Source organism: Lipophrys pholis, assembly GCF_963383615.2.
Source record: "Lipophrys pholis genome assembly, chromosome: 22".
Lineage (NCBI taxonomy): Eukaryota > Metazoa > Chordata > Actinopteri > Blenniiformes > Blenniidae > Lipophrys > Lipophrys pholis.
This window is the reverse complement of record NC_137644.1, coordinates 13,239,722-13,262,244: the sequence shown is the minus strand read 5'-3', so window position 1 is coordinate 13,262,244 and position 22,523 is coordinate 13,239,722. Positions and strand designations below refer to the sequence as shown.

Genomic DNA, 22,523 nt, shown 5'->3' with positions numbered 1-22,523 from the left:
GGAGTTCCGTGGGTGTACAAGTTGTGAGCTGTGATCCGCCTTTTGAGATCTGTTCTGGCTTGACGCCATGTTCCTGTCAGTGTATGCTGGGTTAAAAAAAACATATAATAGCATTATTTCTTTATTAAAAAGAAAGAAAAAAAAGAGCTTTCTTGCAGGCTGAGAATTTACAGTTGCGTTTAGGTACAAAATGTGTGACCGATCTTAAAACAACAAGACTTTTAGAGTAAAGGTGCGTCGCTTCTTTTCAGCTGCACACAGCTTCTTTAATGCTCATATGGAGACTGGCGATGGGCCCTAAAGTTGGCGTTCTCCCAGAGTAATAACTCCCTTTATTTCAGCGCTGTCAAACGTGGATTATATTCCAGCACAACAGCCAACAGGACTAATCCCTGTACGGCTGCTGTGAGGCGATTAGTCAGCGACCCGATGATCGTTACGCAGGACGGCTAATAAGTTCAGAGACTGAACCAACCTGTGCAGGTGATCACGATGTCCACTTGTCTGATGACTTCGTTGAGTTTCACCAGCCTGAAGCCGTCCATGCTGCCATTCGGAAAAAGAAATATTTAAAAGAGTAAAACACAAGCAACGACTAATATTAAAAAATAAATAAATAAATTGTCTGGCATGTAATCTAGAAATCTACATGGAAACTATGTTTTGCTCAGCTGTGTGGAAAAATATTTCGTTTGCCTTACATATTATGTAATTAGGGAGGTTGACGGAAATGGCTACTGTGTTATATTACTTTTACTCTTACAAGGTGTTTGAAAACGGGGCAGGAAATGATTGCCAAGCACTTATAAATGATGGGAGGTTGAGCTCAGATAAGCATGACCTTGCGATCAGTCACTCTGCTCGACTGAAGTAGGATTTGTAACATGACCTACATTTTTTTGATGTTAAGGAAATATGAAACTTAAACTCAAAACAAAAAAAAAAACTTCTAGTGTTGAAAGGGCAATGTCTTGCAAGTAAAGTTTCTCTTTTTAGTATTTCTAATGCAAAAATAAAGAATCAATGAATATACAGACACACTAACAGTTTCTGCAGGTTATTGCAGTATTTCACACTATAAAACATTTTTTCCTGACAGACATATGGAAACATCAATCCTCATTATGAAAAGAAAAATCACAGAAATTACACAATTTAGCTTGATTTGATTTAGCGTGTTTCGATCTACTGCTGCTCCCCACATCTACCTGTATGCTTTTATTTGTGTTGCTCTCATTTTTTTTTAAACACAATAAAATGATTTGCTTGAGATGGAACAAAAAAAAATAAAAAATAGACATCTCTTACCAGGCCTGCAAGGCACAGATGGGGTCGATCTCTGTGACGTACACGATGGAGCCCATTGCTTTGAGCGCAGCACAGCAGCCCTTTCCAACCTGAGGACACGGCGCAGTAAACACACAAATTCATATCCGAGATCAGTATGGAAAAGGAGCGGCAATTGTTTTGTTGTGGAAGTTCTTCTATCAGTGTCTCAGCTCACTGAATTGAATTAACCCTCACACCACCCGAATACTAACTGCCATCATTACTTACATGCCTTAAAATCTACAGAAACTATTACACTGTTTAGTGAAGTCTCTCTCTTAATAAGCAATGAGTCTAAAGAGGCCAACCTTACCTCTCCGTATCCACACACCACCACCTGTTTCCCTCCAAACATGACATCAGTGGTTCTCTTCAGCCTGAGGACAAAAACACCATTATACCAGGCTGGCAACCGAATATTTATTCAGGCTGTTTGGAGCAGAAAGGAGGTGGGCGTAATTGCCCTGCAACATTAAATGTAGAAATAACAAACACAGTCTGTTGTAAAAAATAAAGAAATAAAAAAAAAAAAAGCCGTAATAAACAGAGACACTGCTTCGTACCCGTCTAAGATGGACTCTCTGCAGCAGTAGAGATTGTCGAATTTCTGCTTGGTAACCGAGTCGTTGACGTTCATGGCTGGTACGCACAGCTTCCCGGCCTTGGACAGCTGGTACAACCTGCAAACGTCCACCGAACAAACATCATAGGAAAAAATGTAAACACACAGAAGATGATTAAACAATCAAAAACCTTGATCCTTTTCACATCCACACCCTCTTAACGCCGAACAGTGCGTTTTCAATGGAGAACATTTCTACCACTAGATGGTGCTATGAGAACATGAGAAAACTGTAGACACATGATGTGCTCTCATGTATAGGGTCCTGCTTACAGGTGAATAATTTTATCATTAAAAACAAAAAAAAAAAAAAAGAGCTGGTTTTATTTATTGATCAGTGTAATATCAAAGATATATCATACAGTTCTATATCCGTGTTTTACCTGTGCACACCGGTAACGCTCTCCTCTACGATGCCCTTGATCTTCTTGAACATGTTTGGATACTTTTTATAAATCCAGTGAGTCAGGTCTCCACCGTCATCCAAAATCTGACAGATGAGCAGAGATGGGCACAAGCAGAATGGTGGGAGGGGTGAAGTCAGAATTTGCTGAGTTTTCACAATCAAACAGACAGTATATTTTAGTCCAGCATTCTTTCTTTATCATTCATGAGAAAGAAGGATCTGGCTAAGTATAAGCCTTTTCCCCAGCAGTTTTACTCGCATGGCCAGTTAACGAGCAGCAACACAAACATGGATCTAATCTATTTAAAAATAGATGGTCTGTCTGGTAAAAATAGCAACTGGATGCAGCACCGACAAAAGACTGCAGGATATAAACAGAGAAAACACTTAGCGAGCTTCATTTAGAATGTAGGTGTGCTACCATGTTGGGCTGCCAGCCTTCCACGTTGACACAGCGATCGATGCACCACCAGAAGTCGTCCTCCGACTCACCCTTCCATGCAAACACACTGAAACCTGCGATGACAAGGGAAGTGTTGTATATATGTGGCTCAAAAGTGCATGTGGGGAAACCGAAGGGTGATGTAAATGAAAGTGAGAGCACAGATGTGATTTCAGTAGTGCGAAAGGTTAAGAAGAGACGGTCAGATGTCACACACACACCCACACACACAGGAACTCTTGATAGTCTCACCTCCTTCTGCCAGGGCAGCTGCCACTTCATTCTGGGTGGAGTAGATGTTACAGGCTGCCCATCTGCACTGAGCCCCTAAAGCTGACAGAGTCTCCATCAGCACCTGGGTAAGAAGAGAACAAAGGTGGAGGATTTTTGTTTGCAGTGGTAACGTAGTTACGCTGGCATGAAAGTGTATTTCTACTCACAGCAGTCTGGGCGGTGATGTGGGTGCAGCCCACCACCTTGGCACCAGCGAGGGGTTTCTCCCCCTGGGCTCGCTTCCTCAGAGCCATCAGAGCTGGCATCTCTGGGAGAGACGCAAACACAGAAACATGACACATAAGTGGATACAAGAATCAGAAGGGATGGTTAAGGAATTCCCATCATTTAATCCTCCTAATACTTCATCACTAATCCATCGACTCATCCAGCTGAAGGGGTTACTGATGCTAAGGATTGTGTGTGTGTGTGTGTGTGTGTGTGTGTGTGTGTGTGTGTGTGTGTGTGTGTGTGTGTGTGTGTGTGTGTGTGTGTGTGTGTGTGTGTGTGTGTGTGTGTGTGTGTGTGTGTGTGTGTGTGTGTGTGTGTGTGTGTGTGTGTGTGACCTCCAGAGTTCAGCTGAGGCTCTCCGTGCTGTTTGTTAAGCCATCGGGGAACTGGTGTCGTGTCAACATGTGTTTGGTTGTAAAAGGTGTTTGCATTCTGCAGTGGTGTTGAAAATATGGACACTTAACAGTGGAAGAAGGCATCAGCCTTCACACACACAAACATGCACTTTGGTGTATCCTTGTGCTCGTAATGTTTCTGCCTGCATGCACAATTACATTTGCATGAGAATATATATATATATATTTATATATATATAAATAAAAAAAATAAAAAAAACATTTCAGATATTTCATATATTCTCACAGGGGCATTATATTATTTGAATATTCTTTCAAGTAAAATCCACACCGTATTTGGATGGGCAAGCTTTAATTACCCCCTAAACTCACCAACCCCACAGCACCGTCCTGTAATAGTGATGGCCTGTTATGTTTACCTTGCTCCGCAATCTCGATCTCTCTGCGTCCGAAGTCTGCCTGTTTGATGTTTTTGATGCAGAAGTCCCCGTTGCCCTTGGAGTTTTTCTGCTGTTTGTCCCGGGGAGACGTCTCATCGTCGGAGCTGTCTGTGTACGATGCCGCTGCAAAACACCACAGGCACCAGTGTTACCAGCAAGTCACACGCAAGCAAAGACATAAGTTACAAAGTTTTCAAATGGAAAATTCACACCATGTGGTTGTTGTTTTATTTTACCCACAGTAAAAGTCGGTACGTTTCCTAATCCGGCGATTAAACTTCGATAGGCCACAAATTTCCTTCCAACACAAGCTTTAATTGATTAAAAGCTGTTCACCGAAGGCTTTCCTCTAGAACATCATGTTGGGCCGCCACAACCCTGGAGTCTAATTGGTTCCAACATGTGTGTGCCACTTGAGACTTGTTTGTCTTTATTCCGGAGCCCGACCTGGGGCCGGTTATGTCTCACTTGGGACTCACTGGCCTTTACGTGCTGCTTGTTTCTCCGATTTGACGCGACTGGTTTCTCTCAGCCTGGTTCTCATGGGTTTAAACCTGTAACCCAACAGGAGAGGCTTGTTGGTCTTTACACAGAAGAAGATAAGCTTTGCCTACATGTTCAAACCCTGGAGCAAAAATACACAAAGCTATAGGTGCTACTGACAGCAAGGAAAACTTTGATCATTGGGGGGGACAGAAAATAATGTATCCTCACTACCACAGGGCAGAAACAGGATCAAGCACTTCTACCCCAGGGCCATTTATATACATCCGGGCTAATAATTAAAATTTCATTTACATTCTATATCATAATTGACATTGAAATGTATTTTAAATGCTGTTAAAATGACTCCTCTCTTCTCATAACCAGAGGAACCAGTATAATTGCAGTGTTTGCAGGAGCATGTTTGAGATAGATTGTGTCATAGTAAACACACATGCAAGAGGTGAAAATGAGTATTGACTTGTGATTACTAAACCAACACTTAAGTATAGGAAGTTGATGCCGTTCGGCTTTGAGACTTTTACAAATAACTGATCACTGTTTTCTTTGACCCAATTTTGGTCCGTTTGTATTATTCTGGATCACATGTGTTTTCAGTTTTCACGAGCAGCGTTTCAGACATGTAGCAGTTGTTGACTTTGCTTTTTTTTTGGGGGGGGGGGGGGGGCAATTTTTCCTTGATTTTCATCCTTTAGTGCTTCTGGCTTGTGGCTTGTTGCCACCAGTCATGATGTGATGCTGAAAAAATGGCGTGAAATCTGATCTGTTGACAACACAATGTAGGGCAGCAGAGCTCCATCTGGCCATGACCTGAATGTATTGAATGGAAACACCATTTATTGCAAGCCAGTCAATCTGTTGCAATATGTATAGAGGGAATATAGATTTGTGATAATTTTGCGAACCCCCGGTCTGCCTTACATTGACAGCGACTTCTTTGCTTCAAGCCTAAGAATATTCCATGTATCAGATTGTTAATATCCAACTTAATAGACGACAATAGAGATAAGCTCATTGAGTGTGGTGCTGGTATTCTGTTCTACTACATGAACAGAGAATGACGCAGCTCAGCTGCAGGCTGGTTCTACTACACGACAACTCCAATTTAGACGCCCATCTATTGGCTCCAGATCAAAGGATATGCTAAATATTAAGAGGTCAAGTTGGTCATAATATGCAACACTTTTCTCATAATCAGCTAAACAGCATTTAGCTCAGAAAATGTGGAAAACGAAAATGTATATGCACTATAGTTTAAACTAGTGTAGGAGAGAGTTTTGTGCTATAATGGTATTTGCCCTTTCCATTATTTGTCATAAATAGTTGTGTTCAAAGTTAGAAATTGTGAAATAAAGATCCTATTGAGCTTTAGATTTACCAACAAACCATATAAGAGAATTTCCATTTGATGGTGGCATTTTATTAAAATGTACAGAACAAATTTTAATTTATGCTTTTTCTTTTTACTATGATATCCCACGGCGACCTGGGGTTACAGTGTTTTTTAGTATTATACAGCTTGTCCGATAAAAGGTTAAAGCACACTGAAGTTTTCATGCTGACCTCTCTCCTGCAGCGTGACTGACGCTACGAATTGCAGCAAAAAACAACCAATGGAAAATCATCAGAAAATGAAGATGAAGATCCAGGATCCGCCAGAACTGCAGATTCACATGGGGGTAAAATGCTGGATCACGTCTACATTCCTCGTCTCCTTTCATACGTAGCTGGTTTCCCTGTACATAAATGCTACGAGGAGAGCGACTCAATTCCTGTCGGCCTGGTTTTGGATCCTTGAATCTTCAAGTGGGACAGTCTTGATTATCAAGGCTGACAACTTATTATCAAGAAGATTTATCTCACAGAATCAACGCTTTCTTTTAAATCACTGCTTAAAGATGTACTTTAATAGAATTACGTTTGTTAACTTCTATCATTGACTTTCATTAAACTGATAGTTTAACATGTTTGTAAACTTCTTGTAACTCTGGAATTTGTACAAAGTGATTAAAAAATTGTGTAAAATAGCGTTCATGAACAAAACTTGTACATAAGCACTCTTGATTTTCTGTGAGGTCTCTGTACTGTGGGAACCATCACAGTAATAAGAATCACTCGGCTGACGGAATTATAGGAAAAGACAGGGAGTGAGCAGCAAAGGAGAAGAGAAAGAAAAAAAAGAAAGAAAAGCACAGTTCAAAAAGCTAAATGAGTATCTGATAAAAACCTTTAATTTAACCAAACTGACAGGATTTCACTCAATCTACAACAGCTGCGGTTTATAGTTAAGTTAAGTCAAGTGGTATTTCTTCGTGTCTGTACTGCTGGCCTCTTCAAATTACTCATTTAAATAAAAGTGAACTAAGTGCACTCATCACTATCTCAATATCTGGGGAAAAAAAAAAAAAAAACTCAAATCATATTTCAGTCATGAGCCACGAGCCAGAGGCTGGAAAGGAACATATTTTGGGAGTGCTGTGCTGGCTGCAGCAGAAGAGATAAAGATCGAGGTAAAAGAACAGCAAGGTGAAAATAATTAAGAGGAACAAGAGGGAAATACAGATTCAACCACAGTGCTGAACTCAGAATCTAATTTAAGGGCGTTAATTAGGACTGAAGCCTTCTGTTTCAGAAACTATCTGCCGTAGGTTAAATACAAATACATTTCAATCAAAAGGTTTTCCAGAATATTTTTCTAAACAGGATGACACAAGAGAGGCTCTAATCTCAGGCTACATTAAGCAATAGCTAAGGCCTGAGCAGCTGACACATTTTTTTTCCCCCCGTCATTTGAAGACACAGAAACACAAGAGCTTTTCCTCAGCTGACCCCGATTGGTGTCGCTGGCCTACGGAAAACATGTGCCGGTGGGCAGTCAGAGGATCAAAACGCTTCATCTTCTCTCAGTCAGAGTTGTGAGCGCTAACAACACATTCTTTACACCCTTTAGAGCTGACACTATAATACTAACTGAAACTTAAGTTTGTCCATGACGTCCTGTGATTGACAGTAGTATTAATTCACCGTGGTTCCCTGTGAATGCTTGATGAATCAAAATGGTTTGAGATGGAAAAAAAACAACCTTCGACTGAACAGTATTTACACATTTCAGAAAGCTGGCAGTGGGAGGAGAAGAGGGCAAACCACAAAAGAGACAGTGGAATGCTTTGGATCGATATAAATAACCATGTTCTTGCTTTCAGAGGCAGAGTCAGGTTAGGTGATTCCCAGAGTGCCCAGTTCTGTGTTAAGAAAAAAAAACCTGTTATTTTTGTAAAACAGGCGTGTGTATTATCCCAGTCTTCCTCCAGCATCTCTAGTCTGAGAAGGTGAAATCTCAAGTGAGAAAATGTGTAATGTAAAGCTGTATGGGAGGAACCAATCAAACGAAGTGGACAACGCATGTTGTATAAAAACTAACAATGTAGATGACCAATCTGGGAGCGCCTAATCTTTTACTTTTGGAGTTTTGTAGCTACCCAGTTTAGATCCATCTTCATTGATCCGCACAAATCATTGTAGCGACGCCAACCACTGGCAGAAACACCTCTCACACATAAGCTGGAGCCTGTCAGGTCTGTAATATAGTTTGTCGAATGATGAACTCTCTTTTTTTGACAATCTCAGTGATTCTCCAAATTGGGGACCACTGCTCTAACCCATTTAAGTTAATCTGCGCTCTCTATCACTGCAGCATTAATAATCACTCCTACACCAACTCTCTGCTAAACATTGTTGTTTTGCTCATTACTTTGTAATTAATCTTAAACCTAAGCAGCCCTCTAAGGCCACACATAAACCCTCGAAGAGTGTAACAGAACCATAAGTCTTCATTGTTGAAAAGACCCTGGATAAAGTCATATTAACCCCCACCTTTCCATTCTCCACACCAACAATGATGCATGACATTGCAGAAATGAGGCGAGTCGTGTCATTTAATTTCAACCACACCCTGTACTTTCCAGCACTTTCCTCATTTCCCCCCGCCCCTCTGTCTTGCGGACCACCAGCAGTTAATCCTCCCGACGCAGAGTCCATTTTCACAAGGTCCGAGTGTGAGAAAGACTCGGAGCTGCTCGGACAGGAGCAGGTCAGTGAGGAGGCAGTTTATCGTCCATCAATGGAATGCAGCAGAAATACCAGCAGGAGTGTCCGATAAGCAGACAACCACTGCAGTCAAAGTATATTTGTGTGTGTTTACCTGAGCTGTAGCTGTCTGTGGAGGACTGGGAGATGGAGCGGGACAGGGAGCGCCGGCCGATTTTAGAGGGACGCTTGTTGAACTCTTGTTTCTGGTCGGCAAACTGGATCTGTTGGCGGGGAAGGGAGAGCAGAACAGGACGGGATTAAAATGCTCTCTTTGAGGCGCAATACGAGTCATCACTTTCTGCTCATAGTCAGTGTTGAAAAAATATATCTGTCATGATTTCATTTGTGGTAAAATTCAGTTTTCAGCCATCAGAAACAAAACAAGATAATTATAGACAAGTCTTTTTTTTTTTTTTTTTTTTTAAATTGTGGTTAACTTTGAGCTCCAAGACAAAAACTATTAGAAGGCAGATAATAAATACTGGGGGACAGAACAAGCACAATTCAATTTCCAAGGAGGGAGGCCAGCTTTGGAGTTCACTGTGACTTGGAAAGATAAAGAACACAATGAGGCTCTTATCTACCAGCAGCAAGGCCACACAAGGTACAACAGTTCATTCTGTTTTGGTGAACACAAAAGGTGGTTGGCACGAGCACTAAAGTCCCCACGTTTCTGCCACTGTGTTGATCTTTCCGCAATTACAGCAGAGTCTGATACGCCATAACTCACCTAGCGACAGTGCCGCAGAGTACAAATGGCTAACCTATTCCTCCAATAAAAGTACACATCACAGACAAAAAGCACAAGCGGGAATTTGTGCAACGACTTGTGTTGAAATACATAAACGTCTTTAGTTGACCATCTTTGCATGGAAAAGTTGTTTGACAGCCACTAATCTGCAAAAACATTCAGTTGTGACGTCATCCTGACAATTCCCCAGTTGTCCTTCAAATATTTTACGATAAAGAGCAGAGTATCGGGTCTTTTTTCTTCTTATCTCCTCTTTAATTAGCTCTCCAATACAAAACAAGCGGTTGCTTTCAAGGATTTCTTATTAGAGGAAATGCATATCAAAATACAGATTAAGGTGTGTGCGTGTGTGTGTGTGTGTGTCTCTACATATTTGAACCAATTCAAACCATCAGTGTACAGCATTTTAACAGATTCTCTTCAAAAGGTAATTCATTTTCCCAAGGTGCCACATAAAAAAAAAAAAAAAACAAGGAGTATTGATGGGGGCAACCTACTCAGATCTTCTCTATATAAATACATTTTTCATAAAAAGCAATTTTACATGGTTTTGTTACCAATTTTCATCAATCAAGCTGTTCGGAACTGAGTTATGAATTTGCCACACTTCAGAGAGTTCACATAAGGAATTCCTTCCCACGTAATGTGAAAATAATTGACGTTGATTTCACCCACATAAACAACACATGAATTAAAATATACTTTCAAGGTCCATGACGACTTGCATGTATGTGGATACATGCATACATGTACCATTAAACACAGGGAGTGTATGTTTGTACATGATGGACAAAAAGAAAAGTCAAGTCATCATAACAAATGCAAAATCTTCAGCACAATAAATATTTTACTCCCTTTATATATGCCTTTCCTGGTTAAGTGATTCTCAAAATAATAAACAGTAATCCTCCTGCTCTGTAGATTCAATGGAGACATTCTCTCGACGTGGTTATTGTTTGTACTTCCATCGCTATGTGCCAAGTAGTTGTCAAAATGCATTATTGGAGTATTTCCACTTTAAATTTCCTCCTTTTCACTTCCCGTAAAAACAATCTACTGACTCATGACTTGGATGAAGAAGTAGAAGAAGTGAACGCCCCAACACATAAGTTTTCTGGAATTTTTTGTGCCCCTCCTTGGCTGTTGTGATGTACCTGCACCTTCACAGGGAGTAGCCAGGTTCTCTTCAGCACCAACAGCCACATTGGCACAGAATTTAATTTTACCGTTTAAGTCTCTATTTGAAGACAGGGTTTAAAACATTCCTGTTTGATAAATCTTACAATTATAAAGCTGGCTGAAGTCACATTGGACCATTTCTAAAGTTAAGCTGATAAAGGTTTACATTGCATGGAGACTTTCTTTTGATGTACTGGGCTTCTCTTCTTTCATATTACAAGTCACTGACATTGAACGTCTCCGTGCAGGATCTGTGTGCGTTAGCTTGCCGTCTAATGTTGGGAAAAGTCTTGACTATTGACAATGCTTGAATTAAATTCCCAACATTTAAGTGATTATAAAGGTAAACTGTCCCCCCCCCAAAAAAATCAAACATGCGCAAAACAAAACAAAAAAACACTTTTTGATAGAGAAAACCATTTATTGTCTTCTGCTTTAAATGTCAGTTCTCAGTGACCAAAGCTGCTAAGCTGAAGAGTATTTCACAGCCATTTCATCATGAAACCGATATGCTGACCATCCAGATCCTAATGTCTCGTTTCCTACCGCCCCCCCCATAAAGCCAAGCTAATCCACCTCTCAGCCTTCCTCCTTACCTTTCTCACACAGGGCTCACTGCTGTTCCCTTTTTTTCTTTTTCTTCAGCTTGGGTGTGTGTGTGTGTGTGTGTGTGTGTGTGTGTGTGTGTGTGTGTGTGTGTGTGTGTGTGTGTGTGTGTGTGTGTGTGTGTGTGTGTGTGTGTGTGTGTGTGTGTGTGTGTGTGTGTGTGTGTGTGTGTGTGTGTGTGTGTGTGTGTGTGTGTGTGTGTGTGTGAGAGAGATGCAAGGCCCTGTGCATTAGAGGGACGCCAAACTTAAAGAACTGATCACTTCAAAAAGCTATGCCTCTTCTTTTTCTTGCCTCCATTCAGCCTCTGCTTTCATGCAATCCAGTCTCGGACTGGTCTGACCTTGTGCCGGGAAAAATAACACAATGCGGTGAATTGTTTCCGTTTCCATTCATTTCTTTCCCACCCTCTCGCCCTCCCTCACTTCTACCTCTGTGTTATTGTTTGATTGTAGAATGTTCGAGAGATTGGGTCCTGACCTGCTGGTATGAAAAGCGAAGCTCAGTTTCACCGCTGCTGACCCAAGATGCCCACTAAGAGCATTACCAAAGAGCTACTGCAATCGATGGCTGGTATTGATGCAAAACACATTGGAAAAAAAAACATGGCAGCATCAGACTGCAAAATGAAAACTATCCTCACACTTTTTGGATGACAAAAGTGAAAATCCTGCCATTAATCACTTTGACAGGCAGCTGTGGCTCGAATAATCCTAGCCCCAATGTGTTATAACATTGTTATTAGTCTCCTCGGGTTTAATGGGTGGAGGTTAGAGGAGGGGCTTCAGGAGCTCAAAGTTTCACCAAAGGATTGAGGGTCATTTTGGGAGCTCAGGCGAAGAGGATCGAGGGCTTATGAGACGTTTTTGGGGATAAGGTTGCCACAGGTTACATTAGGCCTCGGAACATGAGAGGCTGCTAGAGAAAGCGCCCAGCGGTTTTGGTTCTGCAGTACAAAATTAGTGAAACAAGTGCGACAAAGTGGATGAAAATTACCTGTTGGTGACACATTGTGATCAGATTTTAATCTGTCAATCGGGATTTTGGAGAAAGACTATATGCACTCGATCCATGTTTGTACTTGTGAGTGTTGTTTAACAAATTATTAATGCAAAATGGGAATTTACAATTGGTAAATGGTGCCACCTGCTTAAAATAACCTGCCAGTCAAACACTGGTCAGCTGTTCCAGCAGCTTAATATGCTGCAATGAGTCGTGCTTATGAATGAAATCTGGGGCATTATCAGCAGCCACACACACGATTAATCGGACTTGAAAAACCTGTAGTGGGAGATTTAACTTCATGAAATGACAGACGCTTGTCAAAACCTACTGCAGGAGGTTTAAAAAAAACAAACAAAAAAAAAACCCCACAAAAAACATTGCATACAACTAATGGAGGCTGCACTGCTCTCTTCCTGTACTACTAGTACACTGGAGTGGTACTTAGGAAAACATCTGCATGACTCAGCAATATGCATAAAAAGGTTACTCTCTAAAGCACTGGCAGAATAAAAAGACACGTAGCAATAATTCAGCCTATCTGGAGACAAGCTATTGTGTCATTCAAAATCCTCAAATAGTTTCAACATCTGGATTTCATTTTTTCTTTAATATGAGACATGATTTATTCAGTTGGAACAGTCTGTTTCCCAATGTTTGGCTTATTACTGCCTGCATCTGTGTGAGTCAAACCGGTAAGAAGAAACATTTTTGACTATGACAATGTTGACGCAGCTACAACACTCCAGTGTGTGCTATATTCTCGGTCGTGTGGGCGTCTATACGTTCAGCTGGAACCTAAACGCCTCCAGGTTGACAAAAAAAAAACTATCAAATAGAAACTACACTTTTCCTGGGTGTTCAGTCTCTCTGCTTTCATGTCATTTCTGATCTTCCACCTACTCTGCCTCTGTATCGTCGCATTGCACTTGTTAACATTACAGAGTGACTGACTGAGCGGCTAATGACATGTGAATAACGAATGTTAACTCAATACTGGAACACATGGGACACAGTTGTGTTAAATGTACACAGTATTGGTTGCTACAAATCAGGACAGTGTATCCTTCACTAAAGTGTGTGCACAATCCTGATAAATGCTCCATCTATTGGAGGACAAGTGCAAAAATGGCTTTTCCAGTCGTGCTCTAAATTGAGGTGGAGAAGGAAACTTACCCCGATAATCTGTATCCCTTCAACTCCAAATGGAAGCCCTAAAGCATTTCACTGCGTTGACGCTTAACTGAAGGCATACTAGACCTCAGAGATCACACTCAGGCTTTGTGTCCCCATCTGCTTACTTTATTCCATAATAGTAAAAGATGACATCCGGAAGAGAGCTTCAGCAGTGGGGGGACACAGTGGGGAAAAACAAGGGGATCAGGCAGATGCCCTTTTTCATTGAATTTCTTAAACAAAATCAAAACAGTAATTACAATCAGGCCAAAGTTTGCATTGTTAAAATACACATTTTTAGAAATAATCAAATAAACATAAATGTAAAACCATTGATTTGGCCTTAAAAAAGAATCTATGCTTCTTTTTTTTTTTTTTTATAAAAATTTGAGTTTTGAGTCGATATTTGATTTTTTTTTCTCAATGCACTTAAAAATTACTGCAGACATCAGATATATTGTCAAAAGGGCAACTTTATTGCTGTGATTGTCCTCATAGTTAAAGTGCATATAAACAATCTCAACATAAAAAGTTAATTAATTAAAGCTTTAACCCAGGTTTAAGCAAAAGTGCAACAGCAACTACAAAAACCCACAAGGAATGGTAGAACAAAACGCCAAAAAACTGGGGAGAAAAAAAAACTTGAACTTGCAAAATAAATTTTTTTTTTTAGCTACAAATTCGATTACTCGATTAAATCCATTTTTTGCCCAGTCCCACATTGGGGTAACAGTTACTACAGTTACAGACTATAAATACAGTAAAGACTAGACCAGATACTGCCACAAGCTTTTAATGCCTATGAATCGCTTAAATATTATCTTATGAAGTGAATAAAATTAAGAAGTCCAACATGCAAACTAAAATCTGTGAAATGATACTGCTCACTGTCCCAGATTTGCTTCCGGGTAGGCTTGTGTTTGTATACAACCTTGAATCTCTGGGCATAAAGGTGGCATGTAGCGTTTTGTACCAAGATTATTTCAGCTCTATATATATCAAAAAAGAAAAAAAAGAAGAAAAAAAAAAGCAGGGTGAAGCATGAAATAAAAAGCACACGCAATTACCAAGATGACAAAAACAACCAGAAGGTGCAAACAAAGTTCAGGTGAATAATGGCCCCGTTGAGCATTAAAGCAGTGATTAACGTCACTTCTTTTATTTTTAAATGAAACATTAGTGTACAAAACGATGCACATGCCAAGTTCAAAACAACAGCTCTATATTCCAGCTGCGCTCAATAAGCCTTTGGCATAACACTGAGGAGACAAAAACATTTCATCTTCAAAAAAAATTTAAAATAAAATATTAATGTTTACCCATTTCAAAGTCTTTGGAAGCCACATAAAACCTTTTGAAATGAGTTTGGTGTTTAGCCAGACAACGTGTATGCAGTGGAGGAATTCTCAGCAAAGTCACTGATTGATGAGAAAAGGAAAAATGTACCGTTAACCACCTAATTAGACTATTACTAAACTGGATTTGTGGATTTAAAAAGCTACCTTTGACTCTGTTGAATAGTTGGTAATACCATTTACATACAATGATGAGTATACGACAGAACAGTTGTCCCTTTCTTTATGGTTTACACCCCATTAGGATTTTTCTTTATTTTTTGTGACACAAAAGTGAGGCTTGATTCATCTAACAAATAAAAGCAGTGTGTGTACTCAGCTGTCACTGTGGGAACACAAGCCAGCATATCCTAAACACTGCAAAACTACAAAACATGGTGCTGTGTCTTCACAGCTGTGTTGTCAGCAGGCTTTCTACATTTGAAGAAAAGAGTGGAAAATAAGAATTTTAAATCCAGTGTTTACAGATGTTGACACCATGCACTAAAGTGGATTTCAGTCTGAAAGGATTCACCTCCTGCAACTTCCCTGAGTGGTGTAAGGGGGAATTTGATCCCAAATCAACATACAATGGGGCTCGGAGGAAGGAGCAGACACCTGCAGCAACAAAGGAGCTCTTGACTCGTCTGCAGGGTCTGAAGTCACCTAGAAACATGTGATCCGAGCTGTTGACACGCTCACTAAATAGATTATATCACCACATTATTTTATAATGTGTAATCATTATTACACCCATCTGCTATCTGAAGTTAGATGACTGTCGCGGGTTGATTTCACCTTCATGGAACACTTCTCGTGATTATTTCCTATCTGAACTACAAGTGGCAATGTTGTTACCTGCTCCATTAATACTAACAGGAATATTCTGCCTCACGGCAGATCGTAAGTGTATGGCTCATTCAGAGATATTCAACAACATATTTTCGGAATCGAGAAATCCAACATCGGGACTGAGCACTTTACAAGTCCTTGAGAAATAGTAATATACTCCAGTAGAACAAGATAAGGGCATTGCTTCAGCCTCATTTACCCGGTGAGGTTGCTTTCAGTGCCCCATAATGTGGAGTAACCTTCAACTGGTCACCAAGGTCATGTGATTGTTCTTTTTTCCACGCAGGAGGCCAGAGTGCTGTGTGTTTGTTTATTTTGTGTACGTGAGGATTCAAGCGGTGCCCCATAATGGTTTAGTGGTCAACACTTTCAGCTAACAGCAATGACGTTTCATGGATCGATTCCTGGTGTGAGAGACTTTCTATGTGAAGTTTGCATGTTCTCCCTGTGCATGTGCTGGTTATGTGGGGTTATTTGGCGAGTGCTCTCTGTGTTTGATGGCCTATATAAATAAAGGCCTAAAAAGGACAGAAGACCTTTTATTCTGCCGAATGGGAAACTTATTGTTGGCCGACACACATTTACCGTCACCGACAGGGACATGCCTCGATACTCACATATCCAACATGATACTTACACAACTTTAAATTGTCGACTAAACTGTTTAAACCTCTGACCTCTCACCAATCAGCACTTTAAATATAAACCAGCTGCCTGCCATTAGAAGGGGCTGCAGGCCATCAGGAAGCCGTCCCTCTTCCCGTGACAGTGCTCAAGTCATCTGCGGTTTTTAAGCAGCATGGTAAGAAATTGGAGATGTGTCCTCATGCAGAACCAGCAGAGTTTAGCACTTAGTTTGTTTCGATTAAAAAAAACAACAACAAGGTAGCATGTTTACCGTGTTGGGACTAGCTGGAATATAGGCACTCTACTAGAAAATTCGAAAAAAAACAACCTTCTACAACCTTATCCATGATGTCGCTTCAACAATTTCATGACATTTTTCATAAATCTCACAGTCACTGTAGGCTCTCTTTCATGCTTAGATGTCTTCCGCCACCTCACTACTCGATGCAGACTGGCAATTTAAAACTATTTCTAAACCTGAAATAGCTTTAATATGCAATCACAGCCAAGTCGTTTGACTCCTCCTCCGCCTCAAACCACAGAGTCATCGTCCAAGGGGAGAGAAATGAGACCGTTTGTGTCTGCGATAGTGAGACCCCATGTGCAGCGAAACGCAGCCTCACACGAACGGCATCAGATTGTTGATGTTTTTCCCCCCGTAACGAAAACTGCCGACAGACGTGATGTTTCCATTATGTGGGCGAAGCTTTTTCTATTAGAATTTCATTTGAAAGGAGAAGATGATGGTCCATTCAGCAGATGACTGGGGAAAAATTCTAGTCGCGACGCGAAACAGGGTTATGTGGAGCTGAGATGAGAGGGAGCGGCTGTAATCATAGCGCACAGCACCAACACATTCTGAAGAGTGAGTTAAGCACCCAAGAATGACACATCGTGACCCATTTTAAAAGCTTCATACCGAGGAAGAATTACAAGCCCTCTGACTTCAATACTGAGGATTTATGTTTGTTTCTTCTTGGCTTAGCAGCTTGCAAAATGAGCTTTGAATTGCAGTGAGCATTCACAAATATAAACACAGCAGATTTGGATTGACTCTTGTGAATTAATGTGCATGGGCAAACGTATGAGGAGCCTTGGCGTTTTCTTTTCAAAGTCAACCTGGGACTGAGATAAGGTCCTTCAGGAGGATGCCTAGAGGGAGACGAGGGAAGGAAGTGTTCTCTGGAAATGCCAGTGGGAACCTGCTGTTTGTAACGACTTGCTGCTATTCTCCTCTCTGGGGGAGCTACGTCCAACGATGGCAACGCAACCTGCGCTACAGCCGAGGAACACAGAAAAATACAAAACCCCAGAGCTATAGGAACAACAACAACAAAAAACTAAATCATTCTGGTTGGTTTATATAATGTGATGAAATTAAGTCTTCCTAGAAGTCTGGCCTGAATGTCACGATAGAAACATGGAGCAGACAGTAGAAAAGCAAATAATACAAAAATAGAAATCTGTTTAATTGTCGAAATGCTAAAGTCAACGGAAAAAAAGTCAGTTCAAACCTTTAATATTGATTAAAACTCTTTTTCAACAGCTAGATTCAATGGGAATTAGGATTAGAAGAAAAGAAGCAAAAACCCTCATCACAAATGACTCGCGCCATTAACAGTCGCTGGGCCAAAACAAAATTCGACATACTAGTGACACATTCGAGTGTTGCCTGAAAACATCGGTTGCCGCTGCGGCACTTTTAAGTGTTGCATCAACAACTGTTCTGCTTTGGGAAGCCTGCCACAAAATCTCCCGTCACCAGACAACAACAAACGGCAGCGTCTGCATCAGGATAGAAGGATGAATGGATTTGCACCCAGCTGCTAAGTGACACTTGACTTGTCATTGCTTTTCTTTCAAATTCATGGATGAGCAGCATTATTCCTCTAAATCAAATGCCCTATCTATTTTTTCCATACAGCTTGGATGAGTACCCTGCCAAGTTTTCGTCTTTTAATAGCAGTATGATAGCGGCTGTTGGCTATACAGAGTAGAAAGGAGAACACACGGGCAGAGATGATCAGACATCCAAGTGGAAGGATGAGTATTCTTAAATCAAAGTGCCAGTGAGCTTTTAATAGCTTCACATTTAGATGCTGCCTAAAAAGAAAAAAACCTGAGTGATGGGATTAAAAAAATTATATATATAAAAAAAAAAAAAGAACACGTCCTGTTAATGGATTAATGCTGAAAAACAAAATATCCTCAAAGCCAAATCCTGAGAGTGCTTCAGCCTGGCTGTCCTGAATCTGGGAAGGAAACGGGAGACGTTTCAATCTGAATTCAAAACAATGAGAAATATCTGAATACGTGTTGAAAATCAATCCACAACTCTGACCATTGATTTAGTCCTCGGGCACAAATAAACATCAGCACTGTGTTAGTCTGTTAGGGACAGGTTAGTAAATAGAATTCACTGGCAGAAATAGATATATTGTTGTAGCATAGTGTTACCTAAACATCTGGCAATGGCTTTGAAAGTGGCGGAAGCCCTTTGATTTCCTTTTAGTTTTTCAAGCCTGTATGGAGTCTATTAAACAAAGCAACGGATGTCTTGTTTTCAAGATCTCCCACGCACAGTTCTCTGCGGAGGATGAGTGCAGTTATTCATACTTTTTTCCTCATCATTTATAATTTTTCTAACTTTCTGCAACTATCCTTCCTCATAAAAAATTCACCTAAAGTGGAAAGAAGTTTACAATTTAATCTGCGTGTACATTTTGAAGCGCCTTCAAAGAATTGTGAATGTGGTTTTCAAACTTTTCACTATCTATTCCTGGATTTTTTATTGTGTTTTTAAATAAATAAGTAAGTAAATAAAAAAAAAAATTAAAAAAATCTTGAAATCTGAAATCTCTCGTCTTTTTTTTAATGCATCCGCTCTTAGCATCTTTGCATACACTCCTGCAAATTTCACAACTTTCCCGCCTCCGTGATTAAACCTGGATCGAACATGGTGCAAGTTCGCCAAGGACACCGTGGCCTCGGTTTGAACCTACACAGCATCGAACAAGAACACAACAGTACAGCTTAAGCTGGAGGTAAACAGAAAAAGATAGTGGTTTTGCAGTTTATTCGTTCAATATTTTACATTTCTATCACTTGATAATAGGTTTAAGTATCTTGACCAAAACATAAATCTCCTCGATGGAGCTGTTGACCAACACATCCACAATAAAACTGGTTGCAAAACACTGAAAAAGTCTGACACACCTAATAACGAGAGGTTTCATGTTTATTTCCACTTACTCAGAATTTAGCAACACGGACAATGGTCAATGTCACTTAACCAAGAGTAGAACTTTCTACAATACGCTGCCAAAGAAAACACCTGTATCATTTTATAAACTCTTTGCATAATAAACCAGTCTCCCTTTAGAGCTGGATACGACCTGAACATATTTTAATTTGCGCCCGAAATTCTACCTGTGACTCTGGTTTAACCTGATCAACAGTATCAGACAGAGTAAAAGGTGAAATGGAAGCAGTGACTGTTGAGCCGCTCTGATGTTGCTCCCTGAGTGTCTATTCTATTTAACAGGAGTGGCCACAGCAAATGTGAGAACTCACTTTCTGTAGCAACCATTTAAAAGCAGCTCCCTCAGACACACAAGCGGATGCACCACCAGGGGGGATTCTGTTGTACAACTTTTATAGAATTACATATTTTGATTTTATTTTCATATTAAACGCTGTTGACAAACAGACTCGCTCAAATACTTCCACCTTGTGGGGAATAAAAATAGTAATTAAAAAAATAAAATAAGATACACATCACCTGCAAAGCTGCATTCTCTAAATGTGATTAATGCGGAGGCCAAAAGTTATATAGAAAAAGTTTTTCTTATCTTTTCATTTATTCTAAACCAACAAAACTAAACAGGTGCTTCTTAACTGCACGTTTTCAGTTTTATAAGGGAATCCAGCACAGATTTGGTAGATAAAGCAAAACCTACATGCAGAAATGTAATTTCAAGGGTTAAGTAGAACTTTGCACTCCCAGACAAGTTTTACTGCGAGTGAGTGGGATAAAAATACCTTTTGGCTGCAGACGGCGCAGATATGTAAACATTGCAAATGATTATAAAGACGTACAACGTTTGGTTTTGGTATTCGGGTCTACTGAGTTGTTTGCCATCTCAATAAAATGTCACAGAAATATCATGTAGGACCTGATTTTCAAAATAAAACACTTTATAGTGTAGTTATATTTCAAGAATGTGTTGGTCATGGCCAGTAAAGCTTTAACTAGAGTGTCATCACCTATAATTACTTTATGTTTGAGCAATATGCAGTTTTGCACGTCAAAAGTTACTATCTTAAATATTAAATGCACGGAAGGAACAGAGTTCCTTTATTGGTAAGGAGAAGCTGTTTCTCTGCATAACCAGAGATCAGATTTAGGACTCAAGACTTTAAAGTCATGATAGAGATCTTTGGATGGTAACAAGAGCTTTTGGAAAAGCTCGGAGCTCTGGCCACAGGAAAGACCAGATACTTTGCAACGGGCATCGTGACGCTGGCACTGGCGGCAGGAAGGGGGGAGGAGGGGGTGCTTTTAGTGAAACAGCTCTGTAGCTCTGGTACCTCACATGCAGGACAAAAGAAAAGAGAAGGGAAGTGAAAGAAAGGAAGCCACTGAGACCAAGTCAAAGAAGCTCACATGAATGCCTCCTACATGTCCACATTCAAGCGAATGCAGAGATTAGTAATGCATGTTGCCCAAGCAGAGATGTGACGAGTCTGTCAGCCAGCTGTTGCGACCTGCTGTTGTGACCTTGACATTTCCATACGAGTGTCAATATGGCGGCATGTCCCACCACTCAACTACTTGTACATGCATTATCTGTATGAAGTGGGCGATTTGTTATGACACGTGGAAGACCGCAGTCTGCTCACGTATCCGTGTGAAAATGAAGGGCTGTTGCAAAGGCAATCTTGGAGGGGGGGGGGGAGGGAGAGAGAGAGAGAGAGAGAGAGAGAGAGAGAGAGAGAGAGAGAGAGAGAGAGAGAGAGAGAGAGAGAGAGAGAGAGAGAGAGAGAGAGAGAGAGAGAGAGAGAGAGAGAGAGAGAGAGAGAGAGAGAGAGAGAGAGAGAGAGAGAGAAAAAAAAAAAAGAAGAGCGCTCCACATGTAGCTCAATTACCTTCCTGTTGTCCAATAGCAGAGGATTTCTGACTGTTCTGACCAATAGAAGAGAAAAAAAGGAAGGCGGAAGCAGCTAGCGTGAGGTGGTGTGGTTGTGTGAGGAGGGGGGCTTTCGTATCAGAGTGCAGCGTGCTGCCTTGAGGGAGACTGTGATGTAAGAGTGGCTCCTGCTGATTTATACACAGAGACAAGTGCTCAGACTGTAAATAATGGCACGCACACACACACACACACACACACACACACACACACACACACACACACACACACACACACACACACACACACACACACACACACACACACACACACACACACACACACACACACACACACACACACACACACACACACACACACACACACACACACACACACACACACACACTCTCAGTCACAAATCAAAAGAGTGCGAGAACCCCTCCACCCCTTCGCCCCAATCACCATGCGTACACTTGGCAGTTACTGTACCCACATGCAATTACCAGCGGCTCAACACGTGCCGTCACACATCACGTCTACATGGCTCGAGGCTTTTGGCCACACACGGCTTCACTCTGCTCAGAGCTGCCACGTCATCAGAGGCGCCAGAGGGACTCATCCGCTGATCTCTTCCCTTCTGTCTACCAATGCACGCAGCATCTCCGCATACATTGTTTAGGAAAGTACAGATGTTATTATGCCAACAGCACACACACAATGGATTACTCGACAAGTGGAGAATCTGTGGAGTTAAAATGTCACTCTAAAATTCTTCAAAGATTCCTTCCAAACCAATACAAGTGTCTTTAGTGCATACTTCTCGTGATTGCTTTTGAAAATCACAATCCAAAATTGCCAAAGTAATACAGCCTCTCTTTGAACTCATATCAACTCGGGCGGTTATAAAACTGGAGAGTACGCAGGGCCATCAACACTGAGCAGTGCTGACCAGAACAAACCATGTCCCTTCGATATGGTCCGATAGTCACAGCAAAAAGCCAGGGACACTGATACAAGAAGAGAACAGGCAATGAATGATGGGGCTTAGTGACAGATTAAACCCTACCTGCTTCTTAGCAGAGAAGGGGGGTGGGGGTGGGGGTGGGGGGTACCGCAGCCAACACACTCAGTACTTTCCATTGCCTTTTTTTTTTCGTTCACATGCCTTTCCC

At 40.9% G+C, this 22,523-nt stretch overlaps 1 protein-coding gene across 1 annotated transcript in view; it reads right to left on the bottom strand.

The window, feature by feature from the left end:
* Window positions 1-22,523, bottom strand: part of ahcyl2b (adenosylhomocysteinase like 2b) — a 39,585-nt gene that overhangs the window by 6,681 nt on the left and 10,381 nt on the right. Inside the window, exons 2-11 of the mRNA XM_080491740.1 lie at window positions 8,805-8,913; window positions 4,079-4,222; window positions 3,240-3,340; window positions 3,052-3,154; window positions 2,779-2,873; window positions 2,335-2,441; window positions 1,893-2,009; window positions 1,643-1,706; window positions 1,309-1,397; window positions 476-546 (exon numbers count right to left, since the gene is read on the bottom strand). Coding sequence (XP_080347866.1) covers window positions 476-546; window positions 1,309-1,397; window positions 1,643-1,706; window positions 1,893-2,009; window positions 2,335-2,441; window positions 2,779-2,873; window positions 3,052-3,154; window positions 3,240-3,340; window positions 4,079-4,222; window positions 8,805-8,913 — 1,000 coding nt within the window. The remainder of the gene's footprint in view (window positions 1-475; window positions 547-1,308; window positions 1,398-1,642; window positions 1,707-1,892; window positions 2,010-2,334; window positions 2,442-2,778; window positions 2,874-3,051; window positions 3,155-3,239; window positions 3,341-4,078; window positions 4,223-8,804; window positions 8,914-22,523) is intronic.